General features: G+C 44.0%; 1 protein-coding gene across 3 annotated transcripts; it reads right to left on the bottom strand.

Moving 5' to 3' along the window:
- ube4a (ubiquitination factor E4A (UFD2 homolog, yeast)) lies at window positions 1–12,960 on the bottom strand. Of its 3 annotated transcripts, none has more exons than XM_030381658.1 (21): window positions 12,852–12,960; window positions 11,847–11,927; window positions 11,464–11,704; window positions 11,009–11,185; window positions 9,995–10,107; window positions 9,323–9,475; window positions 8,959–9,118; window positions 8,367–8,569; window positions 7,996–8,187; window positions 7,065–7,398; window positions 6,702–6,828; window positions 6,090–6,406; window positions 5,700–5,832; window positions 5,245–5,432; window positions 4,984–5,084; window positions 4,745–4,858; window positions 4,268–4,442; window positions 3,964–4,144; window positions 3,470–3,617; window positions 1,319–1,476; window positions 1–1,177 (listed from the first exon to the last, which is right to left on the bottom strand). In XM_030381658.1, the coding sequence occupies exons 3-21, from the start codon at window positions 11,588–11,590 to the stop codon at window positions 1,042–1,044; spliced, it is 3,237 nt and encodes a 1,078-aa protein (XP_030237518.1). In that variant the 5' UTR covers window positions 11,591–11,704; window positions 11,847–11,927; window positions 12,852–12,960; the 3' UTR covers window positions 1–1,041. The 3 variants fall into 3 exon arrangements, with proteins under 3 accessions (XP_030237518.1, XP_030237519.1, XP_030237520.1); XM_030381659.1 differs by having other exon boundaries at window positions 11,847–12,022; window positions 12,852–12,940; XM_030381660.1 differs by lacking the exon at window positions 11,847–11,927 and having other exon boundaries at window positions 12,852–12,957.
- Between the last annotated feature and the right edge of the window lie 400 nt (window positions 12,961–13,360).

The raw sequence follows: 13,360 nt of genomic DNA, 5'->3' as shown, positions 1-13,360 counted from the left end.
TTAAATAATAACAGTTCTTTTATTTCTGAATCATACTGTACACCAAAAATTAAGAATGTCATAATCACAATGAAAACTTCATTATATTTGAACCAAGTGATTATTCAATTGGTAGATATTCAACATGAATGCATGCCACCAAAAACATAATCTTTCTCACATCATATTCTTTTACAAACCTTTCACTTCCTTCCATCTTAAACCTTATATCCCAAAACTAGTCAAGCTTCTCATATATATCTATATATGTATTGTACTTCTCATTCTATCGATATCCTAAAACACATATTTGTATGCCAAAGGTAATGTTGTCTCTTACAGTATGAAATACGTTTTTTGAATAATTAACCTTAATGCAAGGCTCTTTGTTTTGAGGCACCAGCTCCGAAGGTTGAGAACGGTTTGCCGCACAATGTTATTGTAATACCACAAACTATTGTTTATAAGGGGTTCTCTATGTTATATTAATTGATTTGGTATCTGAACACGTTTATATTATGCTGCAAGTATGGACAAAAGACAAGATCCTTTGTTAAGCCGTCTTCCAAAAGTTCCAAAGTTTCCAAAAATACTTAACTCTTCAGTAAAAAAAGCATGTTTTGGCAGACCAACGAGACAGGCAGAGGTTAAAACAGTACATTGATCAAATCCTGTTAAAGTCACAGTTTAGAATGACAACGAACTGGTAGTTAGCTGATATTAGCGGACAGGCAGGAGAGCCTATACTGTGCTGTTTCACCATGATGATATTTTTCATCGTCGTGAATGATGGAGGTACGACGACCTTCTCCTCACAGCACGGGGCCAGAGTTTGTTCTCGACCGTCATCACAACCTGGGCAAGTCAGTTGAACTTAAAGGCTGCGTGTGAGACTGGTGGAAAGTCACTCTGAACCGGGAGAGAGCGAGCCATTCCACAGAGCTAAGCACGTCATGGATCAAGCCGAGGGACAGAAGAGCGGGCTAGACTAGTAGAGGTTGGGGGGGGGGGGGGGGGAATAACAGAATTACAGTCATTGTTCTTCTCATGGAGTGACCAAATTTAGCCACTCTGGCCCATCTGCAAGCTCTCCTGTTTATGCTTGGCCAGCCACTGTAGAATCTGCTGTTTGAGCTCCTCGTTCGGCCTGATCTGGTCCATGGTGAGAGGACTACGATTGAAAGGGTCTGTCTGGTCACTGTGAAAGAGAAGCAATACATTTAGTGACACAGAGAGTAGCAAAAGAATCAGAATGATTTCATGCATAAATCATGTCCCGAAGTCTGTCATTATATAGTAGAATTTCATCATTCAAACAAGCCAGGCAGAAGCAACGGACCTGAGTAGATGTCTCGCTATGGTGGAGCGGTCGACGGTCACGTTAGACGAGGGCAGCAGAACGGGGTCCAGCATCATGGTGGACATGATGGGGTCCAGAAACTCATCTGGGGCATCTGCATACGTCTCCTCTTCCTGCTGATGCCTGTCTGCATGAGACTGCAGAACAAATCTTTCTTTCAGTACATATATAAAATGTACGTAACCAAATATAAGGCAAGGCAAGGCAAGGCAACTTTATTTATATAGCACTTTTCATACACAAGGCAGACTCAAAGTGCTTCACATATAAACATTGTCATACAATAAAATAAAATAATAGATAAGTAAAAGAAAAACATATGCAAAGAAACGGGTAAAATAGAAAAAGGCATTTTAGGATTAAAATAGAAAATAAAGGCAAAGTTAAAAAAGCTTTTTAGAAAGTGCAATGTATTTAAGATTGTAGCAGAAAGCTATAGCAAACATAAAAGTCTTCAGTCTTGTTTTAAAGGTGCTCAGAGTTGGGGCAAGTCTTAAATCCTCTGGGAGTTTATTCCAGCTATTTGTTGCATAGTAACTAAATCCTGCTTTCCCATGTTTTGTGTTTACTCTGGGGATAATTAACAGATTGGTCTCGGAGGATCTTAATGGTCTAGAAGGCTGATGTATTGGAAGCATATCAGTTAAATATTTTGGGCCTAAACCATGTAGGGATTTATAGGTTAGCAACATGATTTTAAAATCAATTCTCTGACCTACAGGAAGCCAATGTAACGATTTCAGAATTGGTGTAATATGATCACATTTTTTGGTCTTTGTTAGAACTCTAGCAGCAGCATTCTGAACAAGCTGAAGCTTCCTCAGAGTTTGTTTTGGGAGACCTGTAAGGAGACCATTGCAGTAATCAAGCTTACTAGTGATAAAGGCATGTACAAGTTTTTGTAAGTCTTCGGTGGACATGAGCCCTCTAAGTCTTGCTACATTTTTAAGGTGATAATATGCAGATTTTGTAACTGATTTGATGTGACTGTCAAAATGTAAATCTGAATCCATGATAACCCCTAGATTTCTGGCTTTGATTGAGGTTTTCAGGGACAGAGAGTGAAGGTGTTGGGTTACTTTAAGCCTTTCCGTTTTAGAACCAAATACAATTATCTCTGTTTTGTCCTCATTTAGTTGAAGGAAATTTCGGCACATCCATTCCTCCACTGACTCAATGCACTGGCACAGCAGATCTATGGGCCGATAGTCATTTGGTGATAGCGATACATAGATTTGCGTATCATCAGCATAGCAATGATGGTCAATATTGTTATTTTGCAGGATTTGCCCTAGTGGGAGCATGTAGATGTTGAATAAAGAGGGTCCTAAGAACGAACCTTGTGGGACTCCACATGTAACGTTGGTTGATTCTGATACAAAGTCGCCAATGGAAACAAAGTAGTTCCTATTTTGTAGGTAGGACCTGAACCAATTTAAGACAGTGCCTGAAAGCCCCAGCCAGTTTTCTAACCTTTCCAGAAGTAATGTATGGTCTACAGTGTCGAATGCAGCACTGAGGTCAAGTAGCATTAGTATTGAGGTTTTGCCAGAGTCTGTGTTAAGACAGATGTCGTTTACAACTTTAATAAGGGCGGTCTCAGTGCTGTGCAGGGGTCGAAGTCCTGATTGGAAGGTGTCATAGCAACCAGTTGATGCCAGGAAGTGATTTAGTTGCTGGAGGACAACTTTCTCAATGATTTTACTTATGAAGGGTAGATTTGATATTGGTCTGTAGTTGTTAATAATAGAGGCATCTAGGCTCCGCTTTTTTAAGAGGGGTTTAATAACTGCAGTTTTCAAAGCTTTTGGGAACTTGCCTGACTGGAGAGAGTTGTTAACTATCTGCAATATGTCTACTGCTAGGCAGTCGAAAACATTCTTAAAGAGGTTGGTAGGTATAGTATCAAGGCAACAGGTGGATGGCTTTAGTTGTGTCACAGTTTCCACAAGGTTTTGAGAGTCTATAACATTAAAGCATGCCATCCTTGCCACGTAATTTTTGCCTGAACAGGGTGGTAGTCCAACATTTTTGTTTGACGTGGAGATATTGATGGCGTGTCTGATACCTGAATTTATGTATAAAAAGGAAACCCTCAATACGAACGGCACCGCGAAGAGCCTCCCTCACCTTGATTTTGTCCGCGAGAAGGACAAAGGCGATGATCATGTCTCCAGGCTTGTTGATCTTCCTCAGCACCCTGGCCGTCTGGGAGAAGAGGATGGAGGAGTAAGAACGCCCGTCTTTGGGCACCGTGGCGCAGAAGTTCTCTTCATCGCTGTCAACGACAAGAGCATAAAGAACACTTCCTGTTTAAGTAGCTTCTCGGGCGTTAACTTGTGATGATATGAATATGATATGAAATATGAAAATTAACAGCAGAATCAACACAGGGCTTGTTATGTTTGAGTGTGCGTTTGTGATTTGGAAAAACACAGATAAAGTATGCGTCATCGGTCTGGCAAAAATATAAATGTTAATACAGTTCAGCCACCTGCTATGATCCCTATGGACTTCTGACGCAGAACAGATCTGATGAACAGAGACGTACCAAAGGTCTTGCAAGTTTACATCTGGCATTCATTTAGGGGATGAAGAAACAAACACATATATTTGAAACATACCCAAGGTTCAGGTAGATGGTGCAGATGTCTGAGACCAGTTGCTGAGGCTTGAAGTCAAACTCACTGAAGTCCTTGACTTTGAGGGCGCCCATCTTGGGCCCTACGAGATGCTGCAGGAAGTAGTTGAGCATGGAGATTATCCTCTCCGCCAGGAATGGGTGCACAAAGATGCCTTTGATCTCTGCAAGAGTCAGTCAGGGCCAACGAAACAGAAACACGGGTCTTAGTAATGGTGAGAGGTAGAGTGCAGCACCTGAATAACGACATCATCGCTCATAGAGCCGGAATCTCTGTCTGGTCTGACCTGAGGTGAGGAAGGCCAGCGTGCCGATGGTCTCATTGGACATGATGTTGTGGAAGCGTCCCAGTTGCCCCAACATCTGCAAGCTGGACTCTTTCTCCCTGCGGGCGTCGGGTGCGAGCCCCTCCCACTCTCCGCGGTCACGCTCCAGCTGCAGGACTTTTATTTTACTCAAGTACTGCAGAAGAAGGTTTGTTGTCAACAAATCGAATGAGCTGAAGACCAAAAAAAATGGCACCGTCACTGCTGTAAGTGAGGGAGGGTTTAATGAAGTGAATAAAATGGGTGACACATTAATAAATAATGATTGCGGTGTAACACTTGAAAGGGCGTTGAGAGACCCATCATCGTTAACATATTTTCTCATCTGGGCTCATAAAGTACAGACGCATCTTATATTAATTGGGTGTTCAGAAAGTCACTCTTTATCATGCAATGGTAAGCCATGGAAATTGTGCAACATTTCGTGCCCCATTTCACCTGAATAGCCTCGTCCAGCAGGAAGATAGCATCGTTCATCAGCAGGTTGAGGTACCTCAGGAACAGAGGAGGGTTCATGGCCTCCAGGTTGACAGAAGCATAGGCAGCCAGACTCTGAGGACGGGAGAAGAGCATTAACAAAAACATTGACTGATGCCGTTGGCAGATCCTCCACATAACTTAACATTATATTCCTAATAACAAATGTCTATCTCTGAAATGTTGCAAGCGAGTCCTACCTTGACGCTCTCCCTGTAGCTTTCCTTGGTCCACATATACTTGAGGATGGGATACATAGGTCTTCTGTAGTTGAACTTCTGCTCAAACTGATGCGGGTCACCTGATTAGGCGAGTGTGTGGGATTAAGTGAGGGAAAGAATTATTTTACATAAACACTAATGCATTATTTCCTAAAGTATTGGTCAACGTTGTGTCATGAGAACCTCAAGGGACCAGTTATGTAATAGTGTGTCTACTGTGGACTTCCTACCATGACTCACCGGTGAACTCTATGTCTACGAACACAGTGATGAGCGCCTCAGCCAGCTGAGCTGCGTGTCTGTAGGCGCAGAAGACTCGTTCGCGCTGAAACATTGTCTGAGTAGCGCCTGGCGTAACAGGCTCCATGTGGGGCATGACTGCCTCCAGAACCTCCGCCATCTTTGCCCGCAAGTGGGGATTCTTCATCCTGTCATGTAGGTGAGTTAGGTTGACAATGACATCTGATGCCTTTTCTTGAAGGGCCCCCACTTTACTATCAGATTGGGGCATCATTAGCCATTATAAGCCCTTTTAGAACCTGCCCTGCCCAACAAGATGTATGATGGATAGATGGGCCTACCAGTTACTACAGTACACTGGGTAGGCTGCCATCTATCCAGCATACATCTAGGCGGTCACTTCAACTTGTGATTGCCATTTGAATCTGAAACATTGAAATGTACTGATTATGTACCTCTCTACATTGCCCATGAAGACGGTGATGAAGTTGAGAACATGTTCGAGACTTTCCGCAGAGGACTCCAAAACGTCGTCCGCAAATCGCCGCAGGAAGATGAAGAAATCTCCCAGGTTCTCAGCAAAAAACTCTTGAAAGATGAAAAAAAAAAACAGTACGTCACTACCTGAAATACTGATCGTCGGCCTGACTGAAAACAACAATAATGCACTGAAATCAAATAGTGCATATCCAAAAAGGCAATGAAAACGACGTTAAAACTGGACGGTGCACACACACACACACACACACACACACACACACACACACACACACACACACACACACACACACACACACACACACACACACACACACACACACACACACACACACACACACACACACCTGGCACGTAGCAGAGCACGGTGCCGTTGTGTACGGGCGCCAGGGGGAAGGTGAGGGGTACGTGCTCCAAGCCCGAGCCCTGGTTCCCCACGGCCAGCTGCACCAGCAGGGCGGCGGAGGAGGCCTGCAGGTTGAGGCAGCACTGCAGCATGGCGGGCTGCGTGGCCACCGCCTTGGTGGACAGGTACAGGACCATGAGCCGCTCAAACTGCTCCAGGAGCTGCTCCGACAGGGGGCTGCCCGAACGCTGGGCCTCCTGCCACGTGCCCTGGAGGCGATGCAGATTCTGGTTCATCTTCACCATCTGCTCGTGGAGCCTGGAAGGTGGACGCACGGACAAGCACAGCTAATATATATAGAGATGGATGTGTACCCCACACAGGTGCGTGAGAAGACAAGAGGAGAAGGATGGAGAGGTTATTGCTGACATATGGTGGGAACATAAGGGACATATGCCGAGCTGGGATGAGAGCGGTGAAACTGCCGTCAGTGTGGGCGGTGAACACGCTCGCTGACTTAATGTTCCATGTGTTGCATCTTGCGCTTGAACACTTGTGTGCGTGTGTGCGTGTGTGTGTGTACACGTGTGTGTATGAACGCGCGTGCGTGTACCTGTGGAAGCCGAGGTGCAGGGTGAGCTGTGTGAGGATGAGGTTCTCCGTCAGCAGGCTGTAGGACTGGCAGAACTCAGCCTGGTGCTGCGGCGGGGAGGGGATCAGACACGTCTCCTTGTCCAGGCCTGGTGGGCATAAAGAGGGAATCATCTAGTCTCGCTCTCAACCCCCCCATGGCTGTACGTGTAAAAGGAATCGGAAATAGCTCTGCTTGTGTTATAATACTGGAGCACCAAGAAATTATCCTAAACAAAAACATTTACGACAAAATTATTCCCCAAAGAAAAATAAATGAAAAAAGCATCTAGTGAATAAGGGAATAAAGTTGCTGTGGGTTCTTGTTCCACGGCCGTGTATTCACCTCTAGCGTGCACGTTGCGGTTCCGCCGCTCCTCCTCACTGAGCTCTTTGAGTGCGCAGTAGGAGGGGTTAAAGGTCAGCAGTTTGGGCGAGCGCGGCCTGCAGAAGGGCTGGCACAGCTTCAGCAGCGCCGCGCCCAGGTTGAGGAAGAAGGCGTCCGAGGCGTACATCTGGACGAAGATCTCGGGCATCTGATTGGCCCATATCTTGGTGCGGCCGGCGTTGGCCTGCAGGCAGCCGCCCAGCCAGGAGAGCAGCATATGGCGCGTCTCGCCGGAGCGCTGCATCAGGTTCTTCAGCGTCTGGTGGAGCTTGGCGTGGAACTGGCCCATGAACTACAGACCGCAGGACGTCATTCAGAATCATCGTCCCATAAATAATGTATGGTAGTCCTATGTGCATACCGTCCTAGAGTCCCTCGAAAGGCGCTTCATGAATCCAAGATAGAATAATCATCATCCTCCTCCTCATCATCATATTACTATTATAAGCAGTGCCATTGTAGTTTTGCTTTTTGAATCGCTACTGTTTGAGTCTGTAAACACTCTTATCAAGCATTCTTAAATTTGTCTTGAAAACAGTTTGATTTACTGATTGAGTTCACAATACCCGCTACATTAAGTCTTCACACATTTAAATAATGAAGTCAATATATTTGTATTGTTAATGAATGTATGGGAAAAACGATTGTCTTGAGTAAGTCAGTTATCCGCCATCAACAGCAGAATTTTTCTTAGCATCGATTATGTATGATAATGACATCTGCATTACTCCCTGTACTAATTGAATCTCCTAGATGCAAAAAATCATTGGAGGATGAATAAAAACATCAATGCAGTATTTGGATTGTCCACGTATTGGATTATTTACTTTAAGGACTCATTTATTTCCAATGGCCTTATCCCTGACTTATAACGGTATGCTCTCCTTACCTGGTGTATGTTGGCTTCCTGGATCTTGGTCTCCTGGGCGCTGGAGCGGGAGGGGCTGGTGAAGTACCGGTGCCCCTCCACCACGCCTGGAGTCTTCAGCAGGCAAGAGATACTGAGCACCGCACCAAGTAAGCTCTTCTGGTACTGCAAACCATTCGACGGGTCTTTGGGCTGGATGTGCTCCACCAAAACCTGCACACGATGGATAGCAAAACGTCAAGACTCGGAGGGCAGGGGATGTCAAACCTCATACGGGAACATTGTTAGGTTGGAAGACTGTGGCGTCATGCGTTGGGTTGTTCCTTTGTGTGGGTACAAGATAATAAAGCAGATCCTATGCACAATAGAGGTGACGATGTCGTGGTACAGACCATAGCGATGTCCTTCTGATGGCTGAAGTAAAGGAGCACCTCCAGGTAGGAGTAGAGCAGAGGCTGGCAGAGGTCCATGTCTTTGACGCGCCCATGGAAGATGTCCAGCACAGGTCCCATCACCTCTCCGAAGGTACGCACCTCCTGCTCAGCCAGAAGGCCAGCGATCACCTCCTCCGCGAATTCTACCATCTCCTCCGGCTCTACATGTTAAAACAGGAGACATTAGCATCTCCTGTTAGAGATTTGAGGACAACCGAGACATACGGTAGGCTACACAGGAGATTAGAGTAAAACAGAGGCAAACCGCAGTATATACCAGAGATTAGGGTACAACACAGAGATACAGTAGCATTTACAAGAGATTAGAGTACAACCAAAACAAACAGTAGGGTAAACAGGAGATTAGTAACAGGATTAGAGAACATTCGAGACGGAGTGGTATATACAGGAGATTAGAGTAAACATTAGTGTAATCTGGCAAAAAGAGAGAGGAAGAACATTAAACCAGGGAAGAAGGTCCTCCAAGTGACTGAAGAAGGACCCTAAGAAAGAGCCAGGCAGGAGTTGACGCTTGGAACTAGAAACCTACGTGATCCTGTGAGTCCCTCCAGCAGCAGGTCCAGGAGTTGTTCGTAGACGTTCTGGCTGGTGTAGATCTCGGGGGTGAGCAGGACCGTCCTGGTGTTGGCCACGGTCAGATCCTTACAGCTGACAGCGAAGGGCAGCAACTTCTCTGGGACCTTCGTCACCTGGTGCCGTTTATTTACATTGTTACAATGATGTGGAATGATTGAGTGTCTAAGTTGCTAGCCGGTATTCCTTTTTAAATCATCCATCATCAATCAAGTAATATTAATTCTTATAATAATACAAATAATCAGAGCAATACAAAACATCTCATCGTTTAGTTCCACTAGTCCCAATAGTAAAATAAACCGCTAGTGCTGAGGCACCTCTTCCTTGGCCCTTTGGTAACAGGCAAACAGATAGGGGATGGCACACTTGTCCCCTGCGTCCCGGTCCGCCGACATGTTGACGGCGCTGCAGGAGGTCATGTAGATGAGGTAGTGTCCCGGTTCAGGCATCAGCAGGCGGGTGAACAGAGCCTAGCGGGGGATGGACCCAAACACACAGATTGTTTATCGCTGCTACAAGCCAACAAAATGATAGCGCAAAATTATTATATGGGAAGTTTCTAGATATTTGTATTTTAATAAGCTTTATCAATCAGTTAAACCAAAGTGCCAGAGGTAGAAATTAAGACTATGCATTTTGGAATAGGCTATCACCCTTCCCTGTTGAAATACTGAAATTATTAGCTTGATGTCTGTTTTAAATATACCTTGATTCATTGCCCCTTTGATAATCATTAAACATACCACAGCATTAAACAATTACAGTGAAATATGGGACTTTATTAGATGTAGTTATAAGACACTAAGACGAAAATGCATTGAAAGAATTAATCATCTTTTAATCTACTTTGAGACAAGGTGACGCCCCTCTGCATGGAGAGTGGTTGAACGAATGAGTCATGGGTGACCATTGTCCTTGGCTAATGTGAACGTCTGTCTTGAAAGACTTCACAGACCAGCATTCAAGAGAGAATTTGCAGCACTACCAACCTGTCCGATGTTGTCCATGTCAAGCCAGTCTTGACCGTCCAGGTCGGCCGCCATCTCCTCCAGGAACACACAGCGAGCAGGGATGCCGTTTCCCGCTCTCAAACTTGGGTCACCTAGGAGGACAAAAGGTATATTGAGCACATACTAGTGGTAACTAAATAACCCAAAATTATAAAAACTGAAAATGTTAATTTCAAATCATATTTGTATAATTGCATTAATTTTTTTTTTTATTAAAACACTAAAAATTAAGTTAAAAGTTAACACTGCGGAACTCACCTAATGAGCTTCTAACCTCATCCTCGTTTACTTTGCTCATATTTACTTCAGCCAGACTTGGGATACCAAAAGACAATAACTGAGGCCTTTTATTCCTTGTTACCGGACTGTCCTGACTCATCACTAAGCTGTCCCAGAAGACGCCACCAGAGTCATCTTACACTCCCTTACATCCCTGCAGCCTCTCAGAGCAGGGTGAGTCATGTCTTGCTTACTGGAAACATCAAATTAGACTTGCATGAGGCACAGAAGCAGTCAGCAACACACCTGAGTGAGCACACAGGATACTGGCCACGAACAAAGACCACACTTTGGTGAAATTAACTTGCCCGATTCGTCAGACAGATTTACGGTTAATAAAGCCAGAACATGAAGGGGTTTAGGGAATTGTGTGACTTCCTCATGATGTCATGACATGACATGATGTCATGAGGACTGCCTCAGGAAAACATGCTACACAGTTACAATCAAAACGACTGTTTACCCAGAAGCAGGGTCTTTCACTAAATCTGATACGGAATACTAAGGCCCAATCCCATTTCTAACCCTTACCCCTTCCCCTTACCCCTCCCCTTTGTTTTGAAGGGGTAAGGGGTAGAAATGGGATTGGGCCAAAGAGAAGTCTAACGAAGCTCAATAAGACATCATTCTAATTGAATGTTTTGCCGCAACCTAAAAATATAGCAGGAAAAAAGCAGATTGTATGTTACACGTTGTCGAGTGTGTTAGACTCACTGTTGTCCAGGGTGACGAGGAATATCCTCTGAATCATGTGGTTGACGTTAAGCTGCTCGCAGAGCTCCTGCCGCGACCGGAACGAGCGGCTGATCTCCGCCACCGAATCATCGTTGTCATCGATGCTGTCTGACACAGAGTTCTCCGACTCTGAATGACTCTCCCCCGAGTCTTCCACTGTTTTGTTTAAAGAGCGGAAATAAAAAGGCAGGTATGCATTGTTGCACTTGATGAACTAGAAAATAGGCTTGTATGTCAACAACAAAGATGTAGGAAAAGAAAGGGAAAAGCCCTGTTCACTCAGAGTTGAGCTTGTCTGCTATAATTTGTGAGAAAGTATTTTTTATGCTATGCTATTGAATGTATACAATTAATAAGAATAACAATAAGAGTATTAGCCAAACTAGAAATCCTAGAAAACCAAAGTTCAATGCTGAAAGTCGAACTGCACTCACATGGTGGTTCTGCTGAAAGCGGCGGTTGCTGACCAGATGCAAACTGCTTGGCATCAGCCAGGGAGCTAAAGAGGGCAGCAAAGGGGTTGCAAGATATGTTCTGGTTGTTGTTGCCCTGGTCAGTCATCTCACTAGGGCTCCACACGCTTCAATCCATCCAAGGATAGTCAACAGAAGCTTCTGGAGGCCAAAAGACTGGCCTTGGAAGAAAGGTGGAAACTAAGAAGATATTGTAGAAGGCCTGGGTAAAAAAAGGACAACAACATTTAGAAATGTGAACAATATTATTGATGCAAAGGTTATCAAAATAGATGGTTGACCGTAAATAACATAAATCGGATTTGTCCCAAACATGACTGCGTTTGGTAACAACTTTCAATTACCTTCAAAGGGTGCACAATCCTATCTAATTGTGTTCTGTATGGAGTTGCCGTTGGTAATGATAGGTTCCCTTATTTATATTCCTGAAGATACAAGGGTGGATCGTGGGTTCAGGAACTGAAGCATGGAGCCATCAAGACAGAAGGCTGACTGAATGATGTGCTGCTACGTTGTGTTTCTGCTCAGATGGACACATTATTTCTTGAATTTGGGATAAACTTAACATTCATTATGCATTGCGGGCTACCAAATGAGGTCTGCAACTGCAGCATGTCCTTATCTAACCGCAAGTTATTAAGAGGACGTTGCAATTACAACCATGGAGATACCTATTTAGGAAAATATTACTCTAATATGATCGTATTTTATAGCAATAAACTCACAAATATTGCACTTCTACGGATAACTTGTATCGTGCTCTTTATATAAGAATGCTTATGGTTTTTACAAAAATACAACTTTTGACATGTATGAACAGCTTTCTGTCAATAATACAATATTTCAAAGCGTTCTGAAGTAACTGGACGCTTCACAGACTTTAAGAAAGAGAGTTGCTGCTACATGACAAGCGTTTTCTTTGGAAACCAATGGCTTGAAGATTCAAAGAGGGTGACCCTACCTGTCTGTAGAGGAGCAGTATTTGTGGGGTGATGGCCGTAAATACAATCAGATAAGACGTTTATGCCCCTGCATATGACTCTCCATTGAGGTAATTGCGACTAATAGGTCGCAATAGCCCGTATCAACATTACAAACAGTACCTTCCAATCGCATTTCAGTTGCAGACAGGTAAACCTTGCGTCCCGAGAGGCTAGGAGCCACTGCCCTCATAAATAAAGGTTCACCTGTCAAACATAGTAGTCCTTATGTAGCCTGTAGCCGCACTAGCTAGCCTCCTGTAGGGTCAACACCACTGGGTTTTGCAACCATCCCCACAGACGACTACACTGTCATCACTGGTTATCGGAGTATGTTATAAACGTGTCATCGACCAAATGCTTTCGTACCTGGTAGAAGAGTAGAACGGTGTATTGTGAAGGAAATACGCTACTGCCAAACCTTGCGGCTCCTCAGCGCTCACTTCTTGTACACGTCATCAGAGTGCGACAAAGCTTCTCCAGCCTAAATACTGAATAAACTGAAATATACACCACATTTAACCCCAATTTAATTTAACATTAAAATGTATCTTCACCCACTAAACTATAAGTAACATTAATAAGAAAATAATACATTTAACGGCTAACCAAAAAAACATTGGATTCTGAAACCCTATTAAAATGCTCCTTCTAAATTACCTGAATGCACTGAATATATTTTGAAGGCGACATCTTTATCGTTATAAAAACATTACATTTGTGTGGCGTTTCTCCATGACATGCAAAATACTGTTGCAAGGATAAGGTGTATGTAAAAATATATATTTGTATCCAACAGGGGGCAGCAAAGGGCCTTGCCCAACTCATAGGTTCTTCTTCATCGTTCTTGAAAGCCTTTGTAGAGCGCACTTTAGAGG

Source organism: Gadus morhua, chromosome 16 (assembly GCF_902167405.1).
Source record: "Gadus morhua chromosome 16, gadMor3.0, whole genome shotgun sequence".
Taxonomy (NCBI): domain Eukaryota; kingdom Metazoa; phylum Chordata; class Actinopteri; order Gadiformes; family Gadidae; genus Gadus; species Gadus morhua.
Note: the sequence above shows the minus strand (reverse complement) of the source record. Positions and strands in the feature narration are given on the sequence as shown.